Source organism: Coffea eugenioides, chromosome 3 (assembly GCF_003713205.1).
Source record: "Coffea eugenioides isolate CCC68of chromosome 3, Ceug_1.0, whole genome shotgun sequence".
Classification (NCBI taxonomy): Eukaryota; Viridiplantae; Streptophyta; class Magnoliopsida; order Gentianales; family Rubiaceae; genus Coffea; species Coffea eugenioides.
This window is the reverse complement of record NC_040037.1, coordinates 6,108,274-6,132,817: the sequence shown is the minus strand read 5'-3', so window position 1 is coordinate 6,132,817 and position 24,544 is coordinate 6,108,274. Positions and strand designations below refer to the sequence as shown.

The 24,544-nt window shown below is 35.3% G+C and overlaps 3 protein-coding genes across 4 annotated transcripts; 1 reads left to right on the top strand and 2 right to left on the bottom strand.

The window, feature by feature from the left end:
• Positions 1–4,415: 4,415 nt before the first annotated feature.
• Positions 4,416–6,823, bottom strand: LOC113765480 (cysteine-rich repeat secretory protein 3-like). Its single transcript, XM_027309678.1, has 3 exons — positions 5,743–6,823; positions 5,253–5,366; positions 4,416–5,141 (listed from the first exon to the last, which is right to left on the bottom strand). Exons 1-3 carry the CDS (start codon positions 6,524–6,526, stop codon positions 5,134–5,136), a joined length of 906 nt encoding a protein of 301 aa, XP_027165479.1. The 5' UTR covers positions 6,527–6,823; the 3' UTR covers positions 4,416–5,133.
• A 3,743-nt stretch (positions 6,824–10,566) lies between these two features.
• On the top strand, positions 10,567–15,109 carry LOC113765706. Of its 2 annotated transcripts, XM_027309949.1 has the most exons (8): positions 10,567–10,930; positions 11,753–12,258; positions 12,359–12,431; positions 12,570–12,650; positions 12,745–12,808; positions 13,709–13,796; positions 13,887–13,971; positions 14,745–15,109. In XM_027309949.1, exons 1-8 carry the CDS (start codon positions 10,625–10,627, stop codon positions 14,781–14,783), a joined length of 1,242 nt encoding a protein of 413 aa, XP_027165750.1. In that variant the 5' UTR covers positions 10,567–10,624; the 3' UTR covers positions 14,784–15,109. The 2 variants fall into 2 exon arrangements, 1 of the variants encoding a protein (XP_027165750.1); XR_003467763.1 differs by lacking the exon at positions 14,745–15,109 and having other exon boundaries at positions 13,719–13,796.
• Positions 15,110–15,841: 732 nt separating this feature from the next.
• On the bottom strand, positions 15,842–24,195 carry LOC113765018 (pre-mRNA-processing factor 19 homolog 1-like). Its single transcript, XM_027309069.1, has 18 exons — positions 24,077–24,195; positions 23,897–23,982; positions 22,662–22,733; positions 22,420–22,482; positions 21,740–21,826; positions 21,324–21,477; positions 21,135–21,256; positions 20,827–20,943; positions 20,021–20,116; positions 19,886–19,945; positions 19,479–19,553; positions 18,189–18,293; positions 17,948–18,064; positions 17,755–17,847; positions 17,556–17,652; positions 16,873–16,924; positions 16,653–16,723; positions 15,842–16,491 (listed from the first exon to the last, which is right to left on the bottom strand). Exons 1-18 carry the CDS (start codon positions 24,087–24,089, stop codon positions 16,376–16,378), a joined length of 1,596 nt encoding a protein of 531 aa, XP_027164870.1. The 5' UTR covers positions 24,090–24,195; the 3' UTR covers positions 15,842–16,375.
• Between the last annotated feature and the right edge of the window lie 349 nt (positions 24,196–24,544).

The window sequence follows — 24,544 nt, the reverse complement described above, 5'->3', positions numbered from 1 at the left end:
TTGGCTAAGAGATTATTTAATATATTATTTAGAATAATTATGATAACATTTATTTTACGATGTGATGTATGTAAAATAAAAAAAATAAAAAAAATGTATTAAAAAATCTATTTATGATATAAGCAAATAATTCTTCAACAAATAATTTCTATCAAAACACACTAATATAATAGAATTAATTTTCTATGCACTGACAGTGTATACACTTTCACTATTAGATACATAACATATAATTCGAATTTGAATTTAAAACCCAAATTTTGTATATGTGTGTATCCAACCATAATAGTGCATATATTATTAGTGTATATAAGATTTACTCAACATAATAACGAACAAGTCACTAAGCATCTCTCTCATTAGACCTTCATTTTTGGCTTTTCGGCATTATCAAAAGCAAACTTTCGGGCATCTAAGAATTTGCTAATGTCTTAATTTTTTGGTTAAAACTTGGTCTTAAATTTTTCTTTTCTATCTAAGCTCTTAGGTTTTATCTTGTTTGAATATCATGAGATGGAACACTTTTAGATCGAATATTCTATGGTCAAGATCACATGCACCTTGAACCAGTTCCCTATTCTAATCTCTGAATCCATTTCAAGAACATGCATGCATCTCAATCTTGAGTGGAATTATTTTAACTCTACGTGCACTTAGACTAATTCATCCTAAGAATGAATGAATATACACAATTTGTGTCAAACTAATTCACCCTATTTTGCTAAGGCATCTCTCTTAAGCAAGTGAACACTGGGAACCATTGAGAATCGATTAAATGATCCCATCTAAGGATTAATGTTAGTAACTCGTTACTCTAATGATACAATCATACAATTGGCCTCCAAAACGTTTTGGATTGAAAAAGATCAAACACTTCAATTTCAGATGTGGTTTTCATTGATTATACACAATTTGACATCCTTCCGTTATGAAGAGGAGACACTAGTTATAAAGCCTCTAATTCCAGAACCGACCACTTCTGCTTGGAGATTGTGGTCATTGAGTCAGGCAAGATTTGAAGGTTGGTGCATTTGGACGTTTGGTCATTGAACAATTTGGGGTGGGATTTGCTGTGATACCTTCCTCACTGGATGTGTGAGAAGCTTTTTTGGATTTAGCAAATGGTATTAATCTATAGATGGCGAGCCATGTGAAGGGCTCTCATCGATCAAGAAATAGTTGCATCTCGCCTGGTGTTTAGATGCAATGGAAAATTATGGAAGGCCGCTTTGAGCATTATAGGTAGATGCTGAAAAGAACTTGCTTAGGATCTCCCTTGCAAGATTCTATAGATGAGGGCACTTTAGTTTCCTGTGAATTAGTGCCTTATCATTATCATTATCATTATTCATTATTATATAAAAAGTATGAATCTTTACATTAGGGAGTGTAAGCAATTTTTTATCTTAGTTTTTGTTATTTTTAAATTACCCTTATGTCTTTTAATGAATATTAATGCATTTTAATGTGGCACTAATTAAAAGAAATAAAACACTCCAATTGATTACATCTCAATAGTATTAATGATAATTATAATTAAAATTTGCTCATTAAAAATTATTTACCGACCTTTGGACTCCATCTCCAATTATTATATGTATCAAAATTTCTTAATTTTAGTATGAAAATTTTCTCATTAGTCATTAATTGAGATTGTAAAAAGAAAATCAATGTCAAAAAATCGATACTTTCTAGAAAATAACGAAACATAAAGGGGGAAGAGAACCCTTGTTCATCTATATATCTTCATACAAATTTTATGAGCAAATTTTATAATTATGCACTTTTTACAAATATGAAGAATTTTTCATGTTGCACTAATGGAATTTCAATATACAAAAAAATTATGACACCTTTATAAGTGAAATATCATTATTAAACTAGAAAAAGGAAAATCTAAAATAGCACCGTACAAATCATTATTATCATTAATAGCAACTTCTCAAAACAATAAAAATGAAAAGAAATTGAAAACTGTTCATAAAATGGCATAAAGTAAATAGCAAATGAATTGAAAAATTAGAATACAATTCAAATAATACCAAAGATAACAACTAAATCACTAAGACAAACATTATTATTGACAATAATATAGTAATGCTTCATTTGTATTAGTTTGAGCAAACCAAGTCTATCCATCAAGTCAAAAGCTATCTCCAATGATAAAATAAAACTTATAATACTTAAAATAAAGAAGGGTAAAAAATAAAAAAGCCCCCTGTGGTAAACCTAATACACAGAAAAGCCCCCCGTGGTTTCAAAATATACAACACGACTCCTCATACTTTGAACTAAATTGTAAAGGTGACGGAATCCGTTAAACTTAACGGAAATGGTCAAAATGACCAAAATACCCTGATATAATTAAGCAAAAGACAGCTCAAAAAAATCATTTGTTTTATTTTCTAAATAGAGAGAATTGAGGGTTAAGGGGTAGAATTGGTATATTTGATAAAAAATAGGTATAAAATTTTTTTTTTAGGTTCCAATAAGTCATTTCCGTTAAGTTTAACGGATTCCGTCACTTTTACAATTTAGTTCAAAGCATGAGATGTCGTATTGTATATTTTGAAACTATAGGGGGCTTTTCTGTGTATTAGGCTTACCACAGGGTGCTTTTTTATTTTTAACCCAATAAAGAATGATAAAATAAAAATGATATCCAAATTGTTTTCAGTGATGCCTAAAATACCCTTATTTTTCTAATGATTACATATATTTATTGTATTGCAATATTGGTAAATAATCGTAATAGTTATGAAATGAAAAACTTTAAAATTAAGTAAATTTCATTCCAATTCCATGATCATATAAAAAACTAATACTGAAATAAAAAATATTGTGCTCATGTGAAAAAAGTAGGCTTGTTGCTTTTGCCTTACATTTGATTGTGCTAAAAACATGAATAAAAGAAAAGGATAATAGAAAAAGCCCAACTATTTCTATCTATGAAATTTCAATTGTCAGAATATACAAGACAAAATTTTTACATAGTGGCTCATTTATACTCCATTATTGACAAAAATAGAATTAACATAATACAAAGAAATCAAATTACATGTATGTTTATTTTTCTAGCTTAATTATATTCTTCATTTATAAAAAAATTTAATGATTGTGGTTTATATGTAATAGAATTATGAATATACAATAATTTTGGTAAAACATGATTTTATCTGTGACGCCCCACTTCTCCCAAGGGCATCCCACGTTCGCCCTTGGGAGAAGTGGAGCGTCACATTATCAATATTTGATACGTTAGAGCTCAAGCTATAAATCAAAAAGTATTTGATTCATGATTCCGAATTCAATCATAAGAAACATGTTAACTGCATTGAAACGTTTTCTATCTCTTTTCATTTAATAAAATTTTAAAAGCAACTAGCTAAAGAAAATAAATAACATAAGAATACTATATTATGATGTTGATGAACAAAATTTCATAAAAAAATTTTAGCATCTAAAAAATAATATATTTTAAGATATTACAATTACGTTTGCACGTGAACTACTAATCAAATATTCAACAAGATTCTCCAGTCCTGAAGCAAAAACAAATGGATGTTCAATCTACCGAGGCAAAAACATTTAATTTTATGCACAAGTATGACCGCTAGTGTAACAGTTTCAACTGTCAAAGTTCGATCCCTTGAGATGCTCAATCTGCAATAGAGCTCCCATTCTCTCCTCGACTCAGTAGTTTTCATGCAATTCTTGCAGAGTTAAACGATGACTTGATCATGAAGTTCTCAACATAGGAAGCTCTCAAATTACCTGTCGCGATAACTAATTTTCATGAGGCTTTAAGCTTGATATGGCAAACGTCCCAAGGAACACCTTGAAGACGTTAAAGAAGCCAGAAGTTTTCTTCTTTTGTTTTTTTTTTTTTTTTTGGGTAAACTAGGAGTTGCATAAATAAAAACTTAGTCAGGGCAAAGAAAGTGTCTCCTGACTATTACAGTCGAAAATAATACTTCAAGGAAGACAGACTCCTCTGATGTCCTCATCAAAAAGCAAAAGAGGGTTCTTGAGGACATTGGATAAAACTGAAAGCAAGAAAACTAGATCCACAGTTTAAACTTCACCAAGTGCAACTAGGCAACAATAGCATCCATAGAATCACTGCAACCAGTCTAGTTTTACTTCCGGGCATCTACTAGAGAAGTTTTCTATATGATGGAACCTTCCATGGTTGATCTTAAGTTCAATGGTGGGAATTGAACAGACCAGTTGATTCAGTGCAACTAAACTAATAATGCATCAAACAGGCAATGAGCTGAAATAGACATCAGGGTACTAGAATATCAGACTTAAGATAACAGATACTGCTAAGCACCTGATTATAATGTTTGAGCAATTAAAACTGAGGAAAACTTCAAACATGTAGTCAAGGGCTGATCGAAAAAGTATAGATGTAACTTCTTAGTCATCAGTTCTTTTTTAGCTGATGGCCAGATATTTATCAGAAATAACTAGAGACAACACTTTACCATTTAGAAGACTCCCATCTCAGCTCATACAGGATTAAAATGTGAGGATACATTCCATCATTGTAGTTTTCTTTCTTTGACTTGCAATACTTAAACTACCCTGTTTCCTTTTTTCCTCCTTTTCCCTTTTTCAGCGGAATCAAATGAGGAAGCAGACATATATACATAGGAGTACTGAACAAACACCCTTTGACAAGGTGTTAAATGATAACCTAAGTATGTTACACTTCCAGACACCACCACACACACACAGACAGGGGGAGAAAGAGAGAGAGAGAGAGAGAGAGAGGGAGGGAGCTTTATAAAAAGCAAAAAAGTTTCGAGGAAAATGGAGGAGCATTATTCAAGACAAGGAAGAAAAGAGAAAATATGCACATGGCAGTATGAGAAAAAGGCCAAGATCCATTAGTACTCTTCCTCATCTTTTTCAGACTCGACAAGCATACATCTTACATCCTCCTTTTAGATGCAAGCATCCCGTCCTCAGTTTCATGCCCCAAAATTTGTTTCTGCCTAACAGTGAGAAGTTTTCCCGCAACTAACTTCTTTCCCCTCTCCTCCCTTCCACAATCTCTAGAAAAATAACAAACTCAGAGGAACCATTCACCTCAAAAAACTTTAGTTTACAAAAACAAGGGCTCCTTCAAGAATCTGCAGAACAACAGCACACCCATAAATATGATAGAATAAATTAAGAAAGAAAGATTTATAAAAGCAAATGATGGTACACAGGAATCCACCACCATAAATAATCATACTTACCATCATGTTTCTTCATTAAGTTTTTAGTAAACAGCAGGCAAATAACCAGAAACCCCACTCCTGCTGCCCCTCCTAATATTATAGCCACTGTCTTCCCTGTACTTTGCCCTGACCCTACATTGACCAAATGCAACCCAAATTCAATATTAATGAACACACATTGGACTATTAGCAACAAATCTAGAGATTGAGCCCGCAAATCTAGGCCAGACAAACATCTTGTTAAGAGTGATCACCATTAAAAATTAAAAGCAAATCACTCATCCCATACTCATTACATTATTCGATACACTCTTGGCCACTAGACTCATTAAAAGAGGGAGACAGCTGCCAAATCTGTAGTCAATTAAACTACACTTGCTGCAGAAAAAGTTTAAACAACTAAACAAACGCGTCAAAAAAGAAAATCTAAAACATGTAGTAAGATCATAACCAGCAGATGGAACTAAAGCAGGAATAACTGTTCCCAAAAAAAAAAAAAAAGGAATACCTGTTGAAGCAGTTTCAGGAGATGAGAATGAAGAAGAAGATGATGATCTTTTAGGAGCCCCATTGGGATAATAACTATAGCTAACAAAGCATTTGTCAAGATAGATTTGGCCGGAAATAGAGCTTCCACATTCAGACTGAGCTCTTTGAACAGCAGTTTGCACACACTGACCGCAATCAGAAGCGCTCAAATCGCCCTCACACTGCCCCAACACATAAACAGACTGATAGCTAGTGGTATAGAAACCATTTCCGCTTCCTATCCCATTTTCCAACGAACTCAAGGCGGTATCTCTTCTTTCCTCAAAACCAGCTCCACCAATATTTTTTCCACTACAAGTTTTGAACAACATTTCCATTCCTGAGACTTGAGGGAACCCTGCAACCTCATACAGCATGTAGCATCCTTGAAGCTGAATTCTTGCAGCAGTAGGCTTACCGCAGAGCTTGTCTATAAGGATAGGGAGCTGGCTAACACAGTTATAACAGTCAACATTGGAAAGGTCACCCCTGCATTGAAAAAGACCACTTATGTTGGTTTGGCCACTACCAGTGTTAGCCTTGAAAAACTTGTTCTTTGAGGATTGTGCAATAAGACTTCCAAAAAGAGCCGAAATAGCTTGTGAATAAACCCCCGTTGGATCTGATAAAGCCTGCTGAGCACAGCCCTTATATACCAAGTTGGTGTAGTCAGATGCAGATTTAGCTAATGGGATAAGCTGAAGAAATGGTAAAAAAGCCAGAGAAAGGGAGAACAAGCATAAGGGTCTAATGGGCAACCCCATTTCCGGGTAGCTTCTTGATGAATCAAATCATGGTTTTACTGTGTCTGGGAGGAAAGTTTTCAGGGTTTTGAGAGATGGGTTTTGGTTAAAAAGTGAGGAAAGATTGAAACTTGGTACCAGTATTGAATAATGGGATTCAATTCAACTACCCCAAAAATGATTTTTTTTTTCTTCTACCAAAAAAGGGTGTAGGTTTTGATGCTGTGGTGTTTGGGATTCGCTTTCTTTTTGGCTGGCACAGTTCTCACCTCACCTCAACCTATCTTTGGATGTGCAGACTGCAGAGGAAAGAAGGTAGGTCGTGTTTGAATTGTAATTTTTTAAAATTTTTATGAAAAATATAATGTAACAATCTCATATAAATGAAATTAAAAAATTCCTTTTCAGACAAGACTCCAGGAAGATGTGTTCAATGTGCAAAGTGAATTTGATAATTGAGGAGTACCCAATGGATAAAATATTATTATTGTTCTCACTGGAAATGGCAGTACCGATACTTTTGTTTCAAAAAAAAAAAATTCTTTTGCTAGGTAGTGAGTACTACATATTTTTTGAGGAGGATGAGAACAAAAAAGATTAAAATATACCAGCTCATAAAGTGGGGAAAATATTCTCTTGCTAGCACTTAGCAGAGAGGGGGGGGGGGGAGCCGATGAAAGAGAGAGAGAGAGGACAGTGATGGAATTTGGAAGTGTACAAATCAGTTTGACCAAGTAGATACTCCTTGCACTTTTAATCAATCAAGAACTTTGAATTTGAATAGTGGGGTACAATCGTGACATTTGTTCTCATCCTGTGAACATTTATTGATGATTAGGCAGAACGAAATCTATGTGACTCAAGAAGCAAGAAACAGGTGAGCTTCTTTAAAGATCATCTTGTCAACTGTCAAAAGAGATTAAAGCATTCAGCACATTGGAGGAGAACTCGTCACTAGATATTCTTTGTTTCGCTTTCACGCTTTGCACATCCATCGTGATGGTCAAGCAAATCTAAGGAGTAATGCCTTGGTTCCGCCACAAATCATTTTCTAAACCAAAATCAAGCATCAAATGATACGTACGTTACCATCATCCAAACTGGATCCAATTCTGACAAAGCTATACTCAATAAAAATAGAGTCATTTTCATACTTAAACAGGAAAAGACTCAACTTGAACGCATCAATGCAGACGTTAACTGCATTAATAAATAAATGGACAACGTAGCAGAAAAGGGAAAGGTTGCCATCATCAAGAACTAGAAATTATGCCATTGTTTTTCACTTTTTAGAAACTAATGCGTCATTGTCAAACTCAAGCTTCACGCCATTAGAATTTCTTCAAAAAAGTGACGCTTGTACAGGTTGGTTGGATGCCTTAATCCCCAACTCTTGTTTCTGCCAGGCTTGCAAATTTTTCTACGGTTGATGGTTCTGGCTCGCACCGCTAAATCTTTTGTTTTTCTAATGTTCCGTTTGGACAGTCATTTTCCTCCAAAAAATTGCATCGTTTTCCATGATCACATTTTCTTATTACCTTTTTTCCTCACATACATCAAATCGCTACAGTAATTTTTTTACAAAAAATCCAAGAAAATGCAATCCAAACAAGGTATATATATCTTTTATTCATTTATTAATTATTATAGCTTTTTCAGTTGGTTAGTTTTTTATTTTTTTCAACACTGTGGATATCCAGGACCACCCGACTAATCCCACAGCGCCCAGGTAGAGCGGACCCGACCGATACCTAGGACGGTAAACAACTGAGTTGCAAACTGGAATCGAACCCAGACAAACTTGAAGTAAGGACCCCGCCTCCACCATCCGAACAACCCAGCGCGGGCTTTTCAGTTGGTTGGTGGAAAGTATATTTTTGATGTTACTTTGACAAGGAATCATGAATATACTTAAACTTGGTGTATTTGTTCACAAATAGACAGGACAAAATGTGATTCAATTTCAGATAAGATTATGTAAAACATAACGTGTAGTCTTTTCAAATACAAATAAAAGAAGTGGTTACGTAATTGTGTTATCCAAAACCCAAACATAATTGTTTGGATTAGCTATTTTGGGGATATTTTTGAAAAATTTTACTGTATCAGAGTTTTTATAGTATATTTTGAGATATTTTTAGAAAATATTTGGAATATTTAAGAGTAGAAGAGTTTTTAGAATATATTATGAGATATTTTTTAAACATTAAAAAAAATTTAGACTACCTTTTAAAGTACTTTTTAGAGTACTTTTTAAAAATTTTAATAGTATTTGAAAAATTCAGCAATCCAAACAGAGCTAGATCTGTTTTTTTCCTTTTTTTTAATGGGAGAATGAGATTGTTTATTAACTGAAAATGAGTCCACTTTTAGAGGAGGACATAACAAAAGATGGTGAAGTTTCACTCCATTGACAAAGCTCTAAAATCAAACATGCATTCTCGGCAAAAAAAAGAGCAGTAGAAGTCTGATTTCTGGACATCCAGTAAACCTCCCAGCTTGATAAACTTTTATTGGAAAACAGCTGTCTGCGCATCTTCCTCACCTCAGCGATGGTTCGCAAAGAAGGTCTAGATTCATTTTCTTTTTCTTTTTTTTGGAAGGATACAAATTAAATTTTCTAGTAGACATTAAAATTCAACATTTTTGTGTTAATCTCCAACTTTTTAATTTATGAAAGGGATAATTTCAATAAACCTCCTTCGAGATTTCTTACAATTTCAGACAAATATCTCTAATATTGAAAATTAGAAACTGGCCTCCCCTTGATTGACATGTTTTTTATAACAATATCAATCATTGTCATATACCTCAAAAGTAAAACAAAAGTACTAAAATACAATTTTCTTCCAATTTTGTCCTTTTTGTCTTCTTAGAACAAAACAATTAACTCTTTTTGGTGAGGAAAAATCTAATAAAAAGAAAAAGAAAAAATTTGCCACTGATCCAAGTGTATGCATCCTCATAGATAGCCCCCAAAAAAATCAGTATAATAAACTATACTTTTGACCATTAATCCTAGAAGAGCCATTGGTAATAGCAACAAATCTTTCGTGCCAAATGTACAAAACCTAAGTTAATTTCTTTTTTTTTCATATTTCTTAGGCACAAATTTTTTAAGGTCAATTTGATCATTAAAGCTCCGAATGGTGACATTTGGTCACATCCACATGAAAGGGAAGTCACCATTTCACATGGTAAAGTGCATTATATGAAATTGTCAGGAGATGTTTCCGAAGTTAGAAAATGGCACAAGGACATGCACGTAACAACCTTTCCTGAAGGTTGACGGCTATAATTTGGCCAAAAAAAAAAGGCTAGATCATATTTTGTACGTCCATTCTAATATTGTATGTGAGCCCTACAAAATTTTATTTTATATTTATAAGTCGTTAAAAGTTAGTTACATTTTAAACAAATGAGATCATATCTCGTGCAATTGAACAAAAACCCGCCTAAAGGGTTTTTTTGACAATGATTTAGCCCCCTAGTCCCTAAAGTTATCCCTTATAGAAATGCACAAAGTAATAAAACTAACGCATAGTACAAATAAAACGCGCGCGCACACATACACACACAATGATGCTTAATTTATTCACGTCCGGCCCAACTAAGGTGCCAATTTTTCCCTACTCAAGTGTAAGGATATGCCTATCTTGGGCCAGATCGGCCCAACTTACTCAATTTTTTTTCCCTTCAATTTATCGACCAAAAACAAATGTCTACAAATTTGAATCAATTGTGCATTGGCTCTTCGGTTCACAAATTACCTTAATTCACTCTCATTTTCTGCCCATTGATACGAAGGTAATTCCTCCTAACCCTTTTGACCTTTTTTTCAATTTTAAGCTAAACAAAAATCTAAATTTTGAAATATATCCAATCTTTCTTAACTTTTTTTTTGGTCTTTCGTGATGGTAAAAGTAGTAAAACCAGACAACTTTTCCCATGCAATCCAACCATTAAAAGCGTCGTTTTTGTCCTAAAAAGTTAATTACCAGCGAATCAGTCAAAATTCAAAACACTCAAAAGACTCTTTACTTGTCTTAGGATTTGTGCACTCTTACCGAACTTTTCCCTCATCCCCGCTTGATTTCTGGGTCGGTGACCTCCGTTTTAATGCAACTATTTGTCCACTCGTCCACCTTTCCTTCAACTCTCAAAAGCGTTTCTTTCTTCTGCTTTTGTACCTTTCAATACACCGCTCAACACACATTCTTTGATCTGGAGAACCCTCTTTTTTTTTTTTTGGGACTATTCTCTATTAACTCGTATTGCAATTCAAAAAATCAAGAATTAATAAGAAAAGGGTATAGAAAAAAAAATCCCAGAAAAGTTATGCATGCTTTGAAGGACACAGTTTCGGAAAAACTATCACAGCTTTTTTCTGATTCCCCTTCTCAGAACTCAGATCAACAGCCTCAGGTAGCCTCTTCTTGTAAAGTTCGAGATTGAAATTTTTTTATTATGAAATGTATATTGTGCTATTCGAGTTCAAGTTTCCGGGGATTCTGAGTTTTGATTTGGAGTAATGACGGTAATTCAGGATGACTCCTTATCTCAATTCTGTGTAAAAGCTTGATCTTTTTGTTTTTGGACAATGTGATTTGAGGAATGTGGGAGCTTTTGGATATTTAGATTGGTTTTGGTGGGAAATTTGAACTTTATGATACTGGTGACTTTTATTGTTGATTATTTGAATTTTGTTTGTGGTAAAGCTGATGCAAGTTTGATGAATGGTGAGAAAATCAGCTGATATGTATCATTGAATTTTGAGAGAGTGTAAGAAGAGTTCTTGTTCATGAGTATGAGCTTTAACAATTGTACTGAATACTTTCAAAAGTGAATATCGGAGTAAAGGTCCCATTCCCTTTTCAATTTCTGCGTATCAAATGAAGTATTTGATGATGAGTTATTGTATCTGTTGTTCAATGATAAGGTGTTTGTCTTATAAAACTTAGAATCTGCTAAAGGGATCTAATTGAAAAGAAAAGCCTGATTTTTCTGTGGCCCTTTGTTAATGTAATTAAATCTAGAAAATTGATGGAGCGATCAGCAGCTAATTTCCAATGTGCTTGAACTTTTGTTTTCCAATTTGCATTATGAAGTCTCACATAGGAAAATGAAAATGAAACATCCTTTGGTTTCAGGTAAAGTTTCGACTTGCTATACTTTTGATTTGTCTGTTAATTATATTACTGGGCAGTTTTGAAGAGAATTTTGTAACACTGGTTCATTAATGTGTAGGCCGGGCAGTTCATGAAGGAAAGAAAATCTTGGTCTTCCATATTCTCTTTTGGTCTCCCTTCTTTGAGCTTTGAATGGTTCAGACCAAATAATCATAAAAATGATATCAAACTACAGCAGTCAGATTCTTTTAGTTGGAGAAGTAAGAGTTTCTCATTCAAAGACAGACCTTTGGACAGACACTCAGAACCATATAATGAGTACGGGAACAGTGGATCACTAAGTGTTCATGAAGAAAATGGGAATCATGTATCTATTAGAAAATTAGATTTCCAGAAGAAGGAATATTCAGATACCCATATTGAGAACGGAGAGCCTGGCTCTGGAAGGAGCACAACTAGTTGTGGTTCTGATATCTTTGAAGATGCTACTTGTCCAAATAGTTTTCAGAGGTCATTGTCCAATCTTACTGATGATTCTGTCTTCATATCTCCAGACCTATATGAATTTTTTGAGTCATCCCTTCCTAATATAGTAAAAGGTTGCCAATGGACCTTACTATACACGTAAGTTTAAATAAATTTCTCTCAATTTTTCATTGAAGTTCTTTTGTTAGTTTTGCATCACAATCTTGATTTAGGATTTATTGATTTCAATGAAGGGCAGTACTGTGAGACATGGTATATCACTTCGTACACTCATTCGCAAGAGCGCTGAGCTTTCTGGTCCTTGCTTGCTGGTATGCTAACATGGAAGATGACAAAATCTCATCTGCCTAAAGTCGTTTATGTTTGTTCTTGAATAGCTAGAACAATTGCCCTTCTTTTTTGTTGTTTCACTTCCTTAAAGGTATTAGTGGCAATCCTGATCTGTGCAGATTACTGGTGATAATCAAGGTGCTATATTTGGTGGGTTGCTTGAGTGCCCTCTGAAGCCCACTGCAAAGAGAAAGTATCAGGTGGGTTAAAATCATGACCTGCTATTTAACTGATAAAAAGCATAGAGTTCTATGCTATTTTGTACACTGATTTCCTATTTGTCATTTTGCACAGGGGACAAATCAATCATTTGTATTCACAACCTTATATGGTGAACCAAGGCTTTTTAGACCAACTGGTATGGAAATGATTTTGAGCATTCATGTAAACCACTATCTCGATGTTCTCCGTAAAGAGTGATCTTGGAAAAATCTGTTGTATCTGACTTTGTGGCATCCTTAGTCATTTGCTAGACATTTCCCAAAAGCATGACCTAATCAAATGCTGGTTATTACTTGTTCATGATAAGAAGACACTTGTACAGATAAGTGACATTTGTTAATTAATGTCAAATTGGTGACTCTTAATTGATCTCATGGACACGAAGAGTGTAGGAAGAAGAATATGTTATGATTATTGAGGATTTTTGGGAAGTTCCATTGGCTAAATTGAAGGGAATCACTAGTTTACACAAAGTGGAACCAGGTGCCAAGCTTGGGCTAATAGTTGACGAGGAGTTGCTATTCCTGTAATATAAAAAGCTACTACACAAAGCCGTGCTGCTTTAAGCTAATGGCTTTTTAATTTGAGGCCTTTTACACTTCAGCAAAAAGATATCATTCGTCTGTTTCTTTTCTAATTATGCAGGAACACACGCATTGTACATGTGCAGTATGCATGCTTGTACATGACTATTAGTTGCCTTATGTGTCTGTTTATATCTTTAAGCATGTATTTACATGTACATATATCAGCATGTTTATGGACAAGTATGTATGTACATTAATGTGTAATTGCTGTTTCTATATGATTATTCTGTTTAAACTTTGGGCCTGTTTTTCCATCTGAGGTTGGTTATTCACATTTGATTATTGAAAAATGTATTGATATGTTAAATAGCAGTCTTAATATGCTACTCCACTTAACCTTGATAACATTTGCATTCTGTGCAATTGAGGTTGGAGAGTGCGAATCCAGCTAAAGTTTATGTCATTGCACTGAAGACAAATAAACTAATTTTGAGGCCTCTTACTGCTAGGTGTAAACAGATACTTTTACTTGTGCTTGAATGACTTACTAGCACTTGGAGGTGGTGGAAGTTTTGCTCTATGCTTGGATGGAGAACTGTGAGCCGCTTTCTCACATTTGGTTATTGTCTAAATATTTTCTTTAGAAAATTGCGGATTTATCTTCATCCCAAATTTTATCGTGAAAAGGTTAACTGGAAGCAGTGGAGCTTGTGAAACCTTTGGAAACTTATGCTTGGCACATGATGAAGAGTTCGAACTGAGGAATGTTGAGGTATCCAAATTTTGACCTTTTGCCTTCTCTATTATTTGGCTATTAATAATTCGATGGCTTTGGCTTTTTCCTTTCTTTTGCAATTTGTTTTTGAAGTAGAACCTTTTGTTTTGGGGGAGGGGGGGAGGGGGTGACCTCTAGCAAGCTTTTCTTCATGTTGTTTTTATGCATGCTTAGCTTAACCCTATGCCAAAGCTTCATCTAGTTAGTAATGGTTATGCAATCTAGATCTACAAAGTTCTATAAGAAATGAGAAGTTTTCTGTGTATAACATTCACTTGCTGTATATTTAGGAATTCAAAGTACTGGTTTCAGTTCAGAATGCAAGTTCTCTGAATTTGAAGAAAAGAATGACTAAAGATCCTTGGTTGCTTGGTTTTATATAGGATCAACCTTTTTCCCCAGATGCAAGGAAGTGTATACTCTTGCTTTTTTTAGTGGGTTTCCTTAAATCATAAGTGAAGGCGAATAATATTATCAGCTAAAACGACATGACCGAATCTTCATCCTGATAATTGTTGAGGTCATTATTGTTCTTGGCTAAGTATCGAATTGTTCAGCATATCTTTTGTGTTGCTCATTTCAAATTTTACTTACCCTCACTCCCCCACCCCCATGGGGGCATCCAAAATGAAAAACATACAAGTGACAGGGGAAAGATCAATATCAATTCATTGTGAATTTTCATGACTGAATTCTACAATGTGCTTTTCACAACAGAGATTGTTTCAAGTATCTCTAAGTCTCATTTTACTTTTCCTTCCCTTTTGCAGCTGTGGGGTTTTACACATGCATCTCGGTACCTTACCTAGTAGAAGATCAAAATGGCTTTCAAAACTGTTGATATTGGATTCATTATTCTTTGATGTCTTATGCAGTGCTCTCCTTGATTCAGGAGGTTCCCTGCTGTATATACCCATGTTCTTGTAGTTCATTGATTGCAAGGCTTTGCTGTCAATTGTGTTCCTTTTTGCATTGTGTTGCCTGATCTGGTAATATAGCATTCATCCTAAGTTGAGAAGGTGTCCGTTTTTTTCCCCTGTTGCTTTGCTGCGAATTGCGTTTTGTAATTTGTATCATGACTTTGCTGGACTGTTAGCGATGCCTTGCTTTATAAAGTTAAGCAATTGTAGTTTGAGTGTGCCCTTTTATACCCATCCATGAGTGAAATGTTTCTTCTCTTCGAGTAGATCATTTATCTTAGGACATCCAAACAGGCACTCGAATACTGGAACGGTTATTATAGAAATCTTGGGTGACTAGTGATGAGAAAACAAAAGTAAATTGCTTGCTCGTGTAGTTTCTTATAGCTTCTGGATCACGGCCATGCCCGCTATGCAAAACCTTAAAATGTTGCAGACTTTCTTCCTGGTAGATTTGCGTACTCTTTTTTTGGCTATTGATTGGTAATTTAAACGAGTTCTTACCTTGGAAAGACATCAAACATTCCTTCCCCCATGCATGGCTTCAATTACTAATTCTAGCATGATCTATGGCGAGTTAAACAAGAAGGAAAAAAAATACTTAAAAAAGAGTAATCGAATGTACTTACCTAATCTTATTGAAGGTTTCATTTTCAGTTGTAGGTTGGATATTATTTGTATCTTCAAAATTGTAAATATGAGACAACAATGCCTCCTCCTCAGTCAAGACTCTGTCGTAGAGAGGATCTTGTATGTATCTTGACAACAAAATTAAGTTATTACTGATAAAACATTAAAGACTTCCTTTCCTCTAATTGAATGCCTCAATTTTTCAATGAAAATTTTAATTTAGTTTGTTCGGAAGAGTTTATGCAAATTCTACCACTGGGACGACACAAATTGCTTAACAACTGCCCGCCACCAAAAGCAAACGCCGACGAAAAAGCGAAAAAGAGACGACTGCCAAATTCTTCGGTTAGAAATTTGTGATGTTTCCACAACAGAGCTCCGGCCAATCACATCAGCTAAAGAATCGCAGCACATTTGCAATGGAAAAACAGATTGATGAAATCTCATCCGCTCCACTAACAGCACAAGCACTAAATATTCAAATAACAGCAGAAATTTTCAGGGACTGTTTCCTAGCATGTCCCCTAATTATCTTCTCTCTTTCTTGTTTTCCTGAAAAAAAATTAATCTTAGTAATGGTACACAATGCTACAAAATCAATACCGACTATTGAGTGCTGAATAGAATTCCATTACACTCGTGCTAAGTACACCAGGTTGTCAAGAATCGTCCGGTTCATTTCTCTCTGATTCTGTGAACTGAGGCAAAACCAAGGAGGTTATATGCTCCGTTAGGAACTAGTTCAAATGTCCGCCTCTATAGCCCATTGGATACAGCCACCCTGGATAATCAATAAAGAAGCCGCACAGAATCACACAAATAGTTGAGCATTGAATGCATTGAGATGGAGATCAAGACTCTGAAGGACCATCCTCCTCTGGCAGGCCAAAAATTCTTAAATTTCGATCCATTGATCCAACAGCCAAGTATTTAGCATCTGGGCCAAATTTCACACATGTTGCTTTACCTGCGCCCATCAAAACAATTCAATCAGATTTCTAATGTAATTTGCATGCGCAGAGAAGGAAAATGCTTGGATGCCTGGGGTCTGAGGGCCCATTAGATATCTGAGAGTGCCACAGCAAATGTCATCTTTTTTTAATTTAGAGAGAGAGGGAGGGAGATTACCAGTGCCTGACAAGTCCGGGAATGTTTTGACCAAATTCCATTCAGCTTTCACGTTGGCAACTTGGAACACTCTGTTATGAACCATTGAATACAATTATACTTCAAAATGCACCAAAAAGTGACCATACTTTTAACCATCATAACAAACAACAATTACTGTTGCAGAAATCAAGTTAATTGAGTAGGATAGGGTGGATTCACTGTTCAAATGGAAACTCACCTTATATCTGCACCACCAAGTGCAAGGTAGCTTCCAGTATGGTCAAATTCCACTGCAATATGCGGAGAAATAGAACATCAGAAATTCTGGATGGGCAATGTTGCAAAACTCCGAAAACACAGGTAGTATGCCAAATCAAACATCCAGGCTGTTAGGAAAGACCCATTCGCTGAATTTTTGAAAGAAAGCAGTCAATGGGGAGTACAAAAAATTACCCATTTCTCAAACCACCCAAACCTATGCTCATTATTCTGCCGTCAAATTTCTCATCAAAACTTGTCCAATCATCTAGATTGAGTTGGCAAAGACATTGGTCTAGAAACCAAAGATGTCACATTGGACTTCTCTCCCAAATGTATCAAAAAGCTTCTCATTAGAAAATGAACTGTGTATTCAAACTTTTCTACCCAGAAAATGATGCTATACTGACGTATCTAAAGTTCCAGGTGACTGCAGGATACTACCTGTCAGAGGTTTAGAGTTCTTCCTCAATTTTCGAAAGGTTAACAACAATCTTAAGATGTGCAAAAATTTGTCTACCATTACAATTGTTTACAAAAAGGAGTGTCAGCACACCCTTGTGAAAAAGAATTGGTCAAAGGGAAAAGTAAGATACAATAGAACTTATTAGAACCAGATACTGCATCAGAAAGCACAAAAAATAACATGAACCTGAGCCATACCACATTGTGTCGATGTATTTTCATCATAAGGGGAAAAAGTTCTGAAATTTTTCAGTTTACGCAGATCAAAAATTCTGACACCATCATGGGCAGCAGTCTGCCAAATGAAAACAACTATCAGAAACAAGGCAAGCTTCCTTATCAATCACAATTCAATTCCACAGCAAAACATACAATTTAATTCTACAGTAAAACATACCGCTAGGAAGTAACCATTCTCAGAAAATGACATTGCTGTAACTGGTCCAGTAACTGGTCCATGACGATGATCATCAAAATTGGCAACATTTGTCTACACAGATACAATTTAAAACATCATAAACAAAGGATGCATAATATTCTGTGATTGGGGTTAATCTTGAAAAAGAAAATGAAAAGGAAAAAGAGATCACCTGGCTTTTAACATCCCAAATCTTAACCCAAGCATCGGAAGTGCCAGTTCCAAGGATGAGACCATCAGGATGAAAAGCTGCAGACGCGAAACCATCATTTGTTGAACCATTGGAAACCTGCCAAAGGAAATTTAAAAGATGTAAAAGTCCTGACAATGTAATATTGCTTTGAGTAGGTAGCTTTTAGATGGATGCCTAAGCATCCACTTAAGATTTCAGAGAGAGAGAGAGAGAGGTGAACCTGAGTGAGGCATAGACCAGAAGCAAGATCATAAAAGCACCACGTGTTGTCAAGGGAAGCTGTAACAAAGTAGTTATTGGTTGCATGAACGGTTACTGCTTGCACCTACAGTATTAACAATATTCACGTTAAATTGTGCTAACCACTCAAAACTTAGGGCTGCAAACCAAATTTGTCAAAGGAAAGGCCGTATGACAAATGAAAATAACAAAGCCAAAGGACGAATTATCTTCCTTTAGCAGATTTGATTCATCAAAATCAGATCGGGAGACAATTTAGCTCCCATCAAATGGTACCCACAAAAGTCCATCTTGTAACCGAGGAAACCATGTTTCACTATCTACTAGAGATATTCATTCACCAGTACTATCACAAGCATATTCGATATAGAAAGTCACTGATACTAAATGCCATCATGGAAAGAACTTCACTGCAGAAAACACTATCAATGAAAACAAGATAATACACCTGATGATAACTTTTCCGTATCAGATACTTCCTAGAAGAGCTAGGTTAATTGCCACGAGGAATAATAGCAAATAACAAAGAGCAACAAGAAACAGATGATGGAAATGATAGAAACATCATATAGGTAAGAAGCACTAAAAACAATAGAACAAGCAAAGAGAAACTTAAAAAGAAAAATATTTGATGAATCCTCATGAGCACTACATTGCTCCAACCACTAACATATCCGTCAAAAGAGATTATCCACAAGCAACAACAATTACAATACCACCAAAAATGACAATCAACATGTTGCAGAAAAATTTTGTTTCTTGCGGAATGACTGGCAGATTAAAGTAATCAGCAGTTAACGTAACAGTGAAATGGCGCTTAAAAATTATTTTGATGTGTATTCAAAAAGGTCAAGGATGCAAAGGGCCTGTTTCTTCAGCTGTTCCAAAGCTTCTTAAAAATAGTGTTTCCACAAAGCCACAAAAAAGAAGAAGAGATCTAATCTAGCAGTTTCAAAATAAAATTACCAAAGAAGACGTTCTCACCTTTTTCAGCCTAAGGCTCAGGACAACAGTGAAAAGCAAATAGAACAACTCAAAACAATTTTCAGCTTAAGAAAAAGCTAGAACTTGCTTATTTCAATTAAAAAAGAAAAGTTCAAAGCAAAACATTACACTATGCTGACGATCAGATCTCTATCTAACAGGCCAAATACCAGTACTTACTATTAGCCAGCAGCAAAACTTTAAAAAAAAATTAAAATAAAATTAAAAAAGAAAAGAACGACTAGTCACTTGGTGACCAAGTTGAATAAGACAGAACAAGATTTACCTCTGCATCATGGTCCTTCATGATGTGCCTACATTCATAGTTGCCATCTTCCGATCCTTGCCACAATCGAACAGTCTGGAACAGCAAGGGACATTTAAACACACCAACATTGCAAAGACCGACAAAAAGCAGGTTATCGGCAATATGCATGAAAAATAAAAAATAAAAGGACAATAAGGCACTCAGAAATATTTTTACACAAGTCTGAAGCAATCATCTCCAATGCATTAATAACCGATAAGGATTCCCTTGAAGCAAGTAGTTAATGGAAACTCTCATCCTCTCAGAAAAAGTTTTTCTAGCTTGATATAAGAAAAAACCAAAAGTTGAACAAGAAAATAGTATGATGATACAACTGCCAGGAATGGAAAGGTGTGCTTGACTCCATCAGATATCAAGTGATTTACCTTATCAGCTGATCCAGAAAGCAACAGTTCCCCATCCGCAACAAATTTAACACTTGTTACCTACAGAAAAGAAACAGGTTAAACTTTTTAACTCAAAAGATATACATGGGTAGGAAACAAGATCTTTAATTAGACCTTCCTCGAATGACCACTCAGTGTAGATAAAATCTCTCCTGAAGATCGACCAAAAACGACGACATTTGTATCCACTCCACCGGTTGCAATTATATCCTGATTTAAAAAAAAAAAAAAACTATTATTAGAACTTGAACACGCTGGATTCAGATTCAGGAAACTAGAATAAAAAAATGCAACTAAATTGTCCAATCAAATTCAATGTGGTTTTCAAATTTCAGTAAACTTTCTATGGCTTATTAGCTATTTGAAATCCCAAATGCTACTAGATCTATTGCTGTTATCTGGACTGGTAAAGTCCATCCATGAGATCATACATCCAACATGACAGCTAAAATAAACCATAAAGATTTAGCTTCTTCATTAATTACCAGCATAAAGCTCTCTGTTCAACAACACTAGTGCCTGTGGTTTCGAATTTAAGTTACTTTTCAGACACCATGTTTGAAACACTCGAACCGGTTTTCGAGTCCAAATTAATATAAATCATCATGAGTGCATTTTCTCCTCTTTTTCTTTTTTTTTTTCCTTCTGCCTGAAAAGGTCAAAGAAAGTTTATCCAGGACAACTCCACTAACACAATATGGTTTATGATCACCATAAATTCCTCAAGTTGTAAAACAGCCTCTAGCTAAGAGGAGTAATTTACTTTATATCATGGTCTTTCATTCTCTACGACCAAGACTCATAGTGGATTAGATAACCTCGAGAATGAAATTCTTTTAATTTGTCAGCAATCTATCAAACATGATTACAAGAAATGAAACATGAAGCAAAAAACCATGATGGTCGGAGAGTGTGCATACCTTTGAATACTGCACGTCCAAAGATAATATACCAGGTTTGTTGGTTTTGTGAAGTGGATAACTATTAAGCTGTGTGTATCTCTCCACAGCATCAATGGGAGCCAACGTTGGAGGTATCTAAATATACAAGGGAAAAAAAAAAAGATCAGGCCATATGCAGAAATGCCAAAAATAGGTGTGGAGACACCTTCAATTACACAAGGAAAATTAAAAGAGAGGATCTTCAAAATGAGATGCCAGCCATGAAACAGCAATGTTCCAGTGCTATTTTCATGAAGCATTTGCAATAAGAAATCATCAGTCATTACCTGTCTCTTTTTCCTTTGCTGTGAAAGTGCAGCATTACAGTTTGTGAGCTCTGAAATGATACTGGCTGAGATTCCTGGTCGAATCCTCTTCCCATCAGGACCAATCTCATCATCCTCAGCAGCTGTAAACACAAATCAGCCTCCATGTATAGTAAGATGTCAAACAACAGAGCCTAGAGAGGGAAGAACCTCTTTTGCCATTGCTTAAAGCAGCAGCATTAGCTGCTGCTGCTGGTACTGGTGCTGCTGCAGCAGGCATTTGTCTTTCAGCCTGAGCCAGTATTGCCCTTGCTTCATCCCTTTCCTTTTTCAACCTTGCAATAACACGACAGGCTGCATCATGCTGCCAAACATGAAATCATAGAGTATATTAAAACCATGGAGAAAATTATGGAGCAAAGAGCACATTGAAAGAGTAGCCTGGGGTCTGGGACAATATTAATGATGCACAATATATTTTGTGTCTGCGCTAAAATTCCTGAGTACCAGAAAACTAGAGACAATAAACGATTGAGATGCAGAGAATACCATCGTACAAATCAATTGGAGAACAAACATGAATTAAAGGATTCTTGTTTTAAAAGAGCACAAGTCCTCATAATTACCTGGTACAAAGCATGACTCAGCTCTTGCCTCGCTGTATGTAATTGTTGCTCCAAAGCAAAATTTGACAGCATCAAACTATCCCATTCCTAGATTGAGAAAAGAAAAGTAAAATGACCACGTGAAAAATTATTCATCAAATCATTTTAACTCCAACAAAAATTTTATGTTACAAATAGAGAGCTAAAATAGTGGACTAGCAAGCCACAATAAGTAGGTTTTCACTACAACCAGCATCCAACAGCTTGTGTAGATTACTTCACATAGATATGATTTGACCAGGAAATAAAACCTACAAAGATTCTAGAATCCATGTAGATAATATTGCCCAACATCAACAATAACAACTAATAACTCTGAAGTGAGCTTCTTTGACTCCTAGAATCCCTTTCAAGGCTTTTAATGGAAGGATGGGTCCTAGAGACTGTTTCAGGCGACAAGCAACAGTTAATGGAGCTTACTGACACCAAAAAAGAAGGCTACGCACAGCAGAGAACATAAGCCTAGGTCAACAGAAAGTTAAATATTCTTCTGACAAATTTCTATTCTCCTAGGAGCCATTTGAAACAAACTGACAATAAGAGCATAATATCACTTAGACAAAATTGGAAGTCATGATATAATTCCATCACAAAAATGCTTTCGCAAAAAAATCAGGAATAGAAGGACCAGAAACACGTACAATCTGAAACATTCCCAGCATTCCAGGTATACTAGCTGCTTGTACTGGTCGAGGCTTCACTATCTGCATTTAATTGAAGAAAAAATAACCTCTCATGCACCATGTCGCTTTCATGTACTTCTAAGCCTAAATGTTACAATTCAGATCCACTGTACTTAAACCACATGAGAGAAAAGCACTTTTCAACCTGATACAATAAGGGCAAAATCTAATATATATTGCATTAACAATGTATATCATACCTTTCCGGTCTTAATTGGAACAATGTCATCCATTGTTAGAGGTTCCCCAGTAACCGGACACTTCCCATAATCCTATGAGATAAAAGAGGTGAAAGAAGGTAATAGAAGAAGATAGGAACAAATGCAAGACAGAAAACACAGCTTCTATTAGAAATAATTTAATGCCTTCCATCCCTTTTAAAAAAAAAAAAAACGTAACAGTTCAATCACGGTAAAAAGGAAAAACAACATGTACATGTTTATGAAAGAGAAAAAAGATTGTGCAATGTTCCAATTTTTTTGCTAGATAACTCAGTTATATCCAAACGCCAAATCGAGACACGGACAGCCAAATAGTTTCACATGATCTTTTCTTACTCATATCTATTTTCTCTAAATTTCTTCCCAACAGATGTAAAAAAGAATTTCCAATACCACTTTCAGTTCTAGAAGGATCAATGGTTAAACATTTAAAGTTGATTGCCTAAATATTCCTGTTATTCTGTTTTGTCTTCACCTAATTAGCAGCAATTTTTTCATATAAGAAAACTTCTAAAAAAAGGCTCCTTCCATCATATTTGAAGAAAGAGTCAGATACAGATAGTTCCACTGCAGAATAAATAAGGATCCTTCCACAAAAAGACTCTACAAAGAGCAGGATATAAGTAGATCAATAACCACTGTGTGTCAGGACAAAAAGAGGCCACCGTATAACTGTCAAAAAAACTGGTGACTAATCTTACTTCCTATGAAGGGAAAAAAAAAGTTATTGGTTACCATTCTCATTACAATCGTAATTCCAATGCTTCTCCATTCACAATTACAATCTGATCTCGAATCCTAAAAAAGATTTCCTAGGCTGCCAATCTCATTTGAACCTACAAGACTTTCAATCTTACTTCCAACACGTCCTAATTTACCAAATTTGAGCTCATCTCCCATTCTAGAAAATGGCTTCCTTTGCTACCATTCTTTCTCGTACTTATGATACTTCTAATCTTACTTCCATTGCTTCGTGACTCAGACATTTAAGCCATCCTCAATCTATTTACATTACTCTGCAAAAAATCTTTCTGGTTCTACGAGCTCACTACCGCCCACAGAGTCAAAGTTGCAAAATTTTGGCATACTAAATATCATAACCACCTTCAAAAGCTAAACAAAAGTTCTGAAGTAAACCCTAGGACTTAATGACTACATACAGGAAATAATGAAGAGGGATATTAAAGAGGGAGAAACAGGAAAGAGAAACGAACAGAGATGTGTCGCTCGATTAAACGCTTCTCGTAAAGGAGTCCGGACTTCTTCGAGACCACTGGCTCCTCCGGCACCTCGCCGGAAACTGTACAGTCAATAAAGCACCGTAGATCAGAAAAAGTAGCTGAAAATCAAGCAAAAATGAGTGAAACGTGAACTAAAAGGGAGAGAATTCATACTTGAGCAGTTCATATTGGAGAATGAGATGTATTGCTAGAGTTTTCTCCCGGGCGATTTGACAAGCAAAAGCAGCTGCTGGTGAGAGGGAAGAAGAAAACGATTTTTTCGAGGGTTTTGGGGAGATATAGGTTGGTCCGGTTTGAGTTTTTTATGGTTGGCCCGGAGAGTGGAGTATTGGGCCGGGTTTCGAAGCAGGCCGAGTCTTTTATTGACTCAAAGTCAAAACGAAAGGGAAGGAAAAGAAATTTTCCTCGAAAGCCTTTTATTGTTTCTTTTTTCCCCCCCTAATAAGAGAAGGAATTGTTGTTGACGTGTTGAGTTGCTTTTTTCAATAATGTCCGCTTGAATTTTGTTTTTTGGTGTTTGTTAAAAATTTGACTGTATCTCTTCTTTTTTTTTAAAAAGGGTATTGGTCCAAAACATTCATAACACGATTTGCTTCAATTGTATATTTTTCTTAAAAGTAA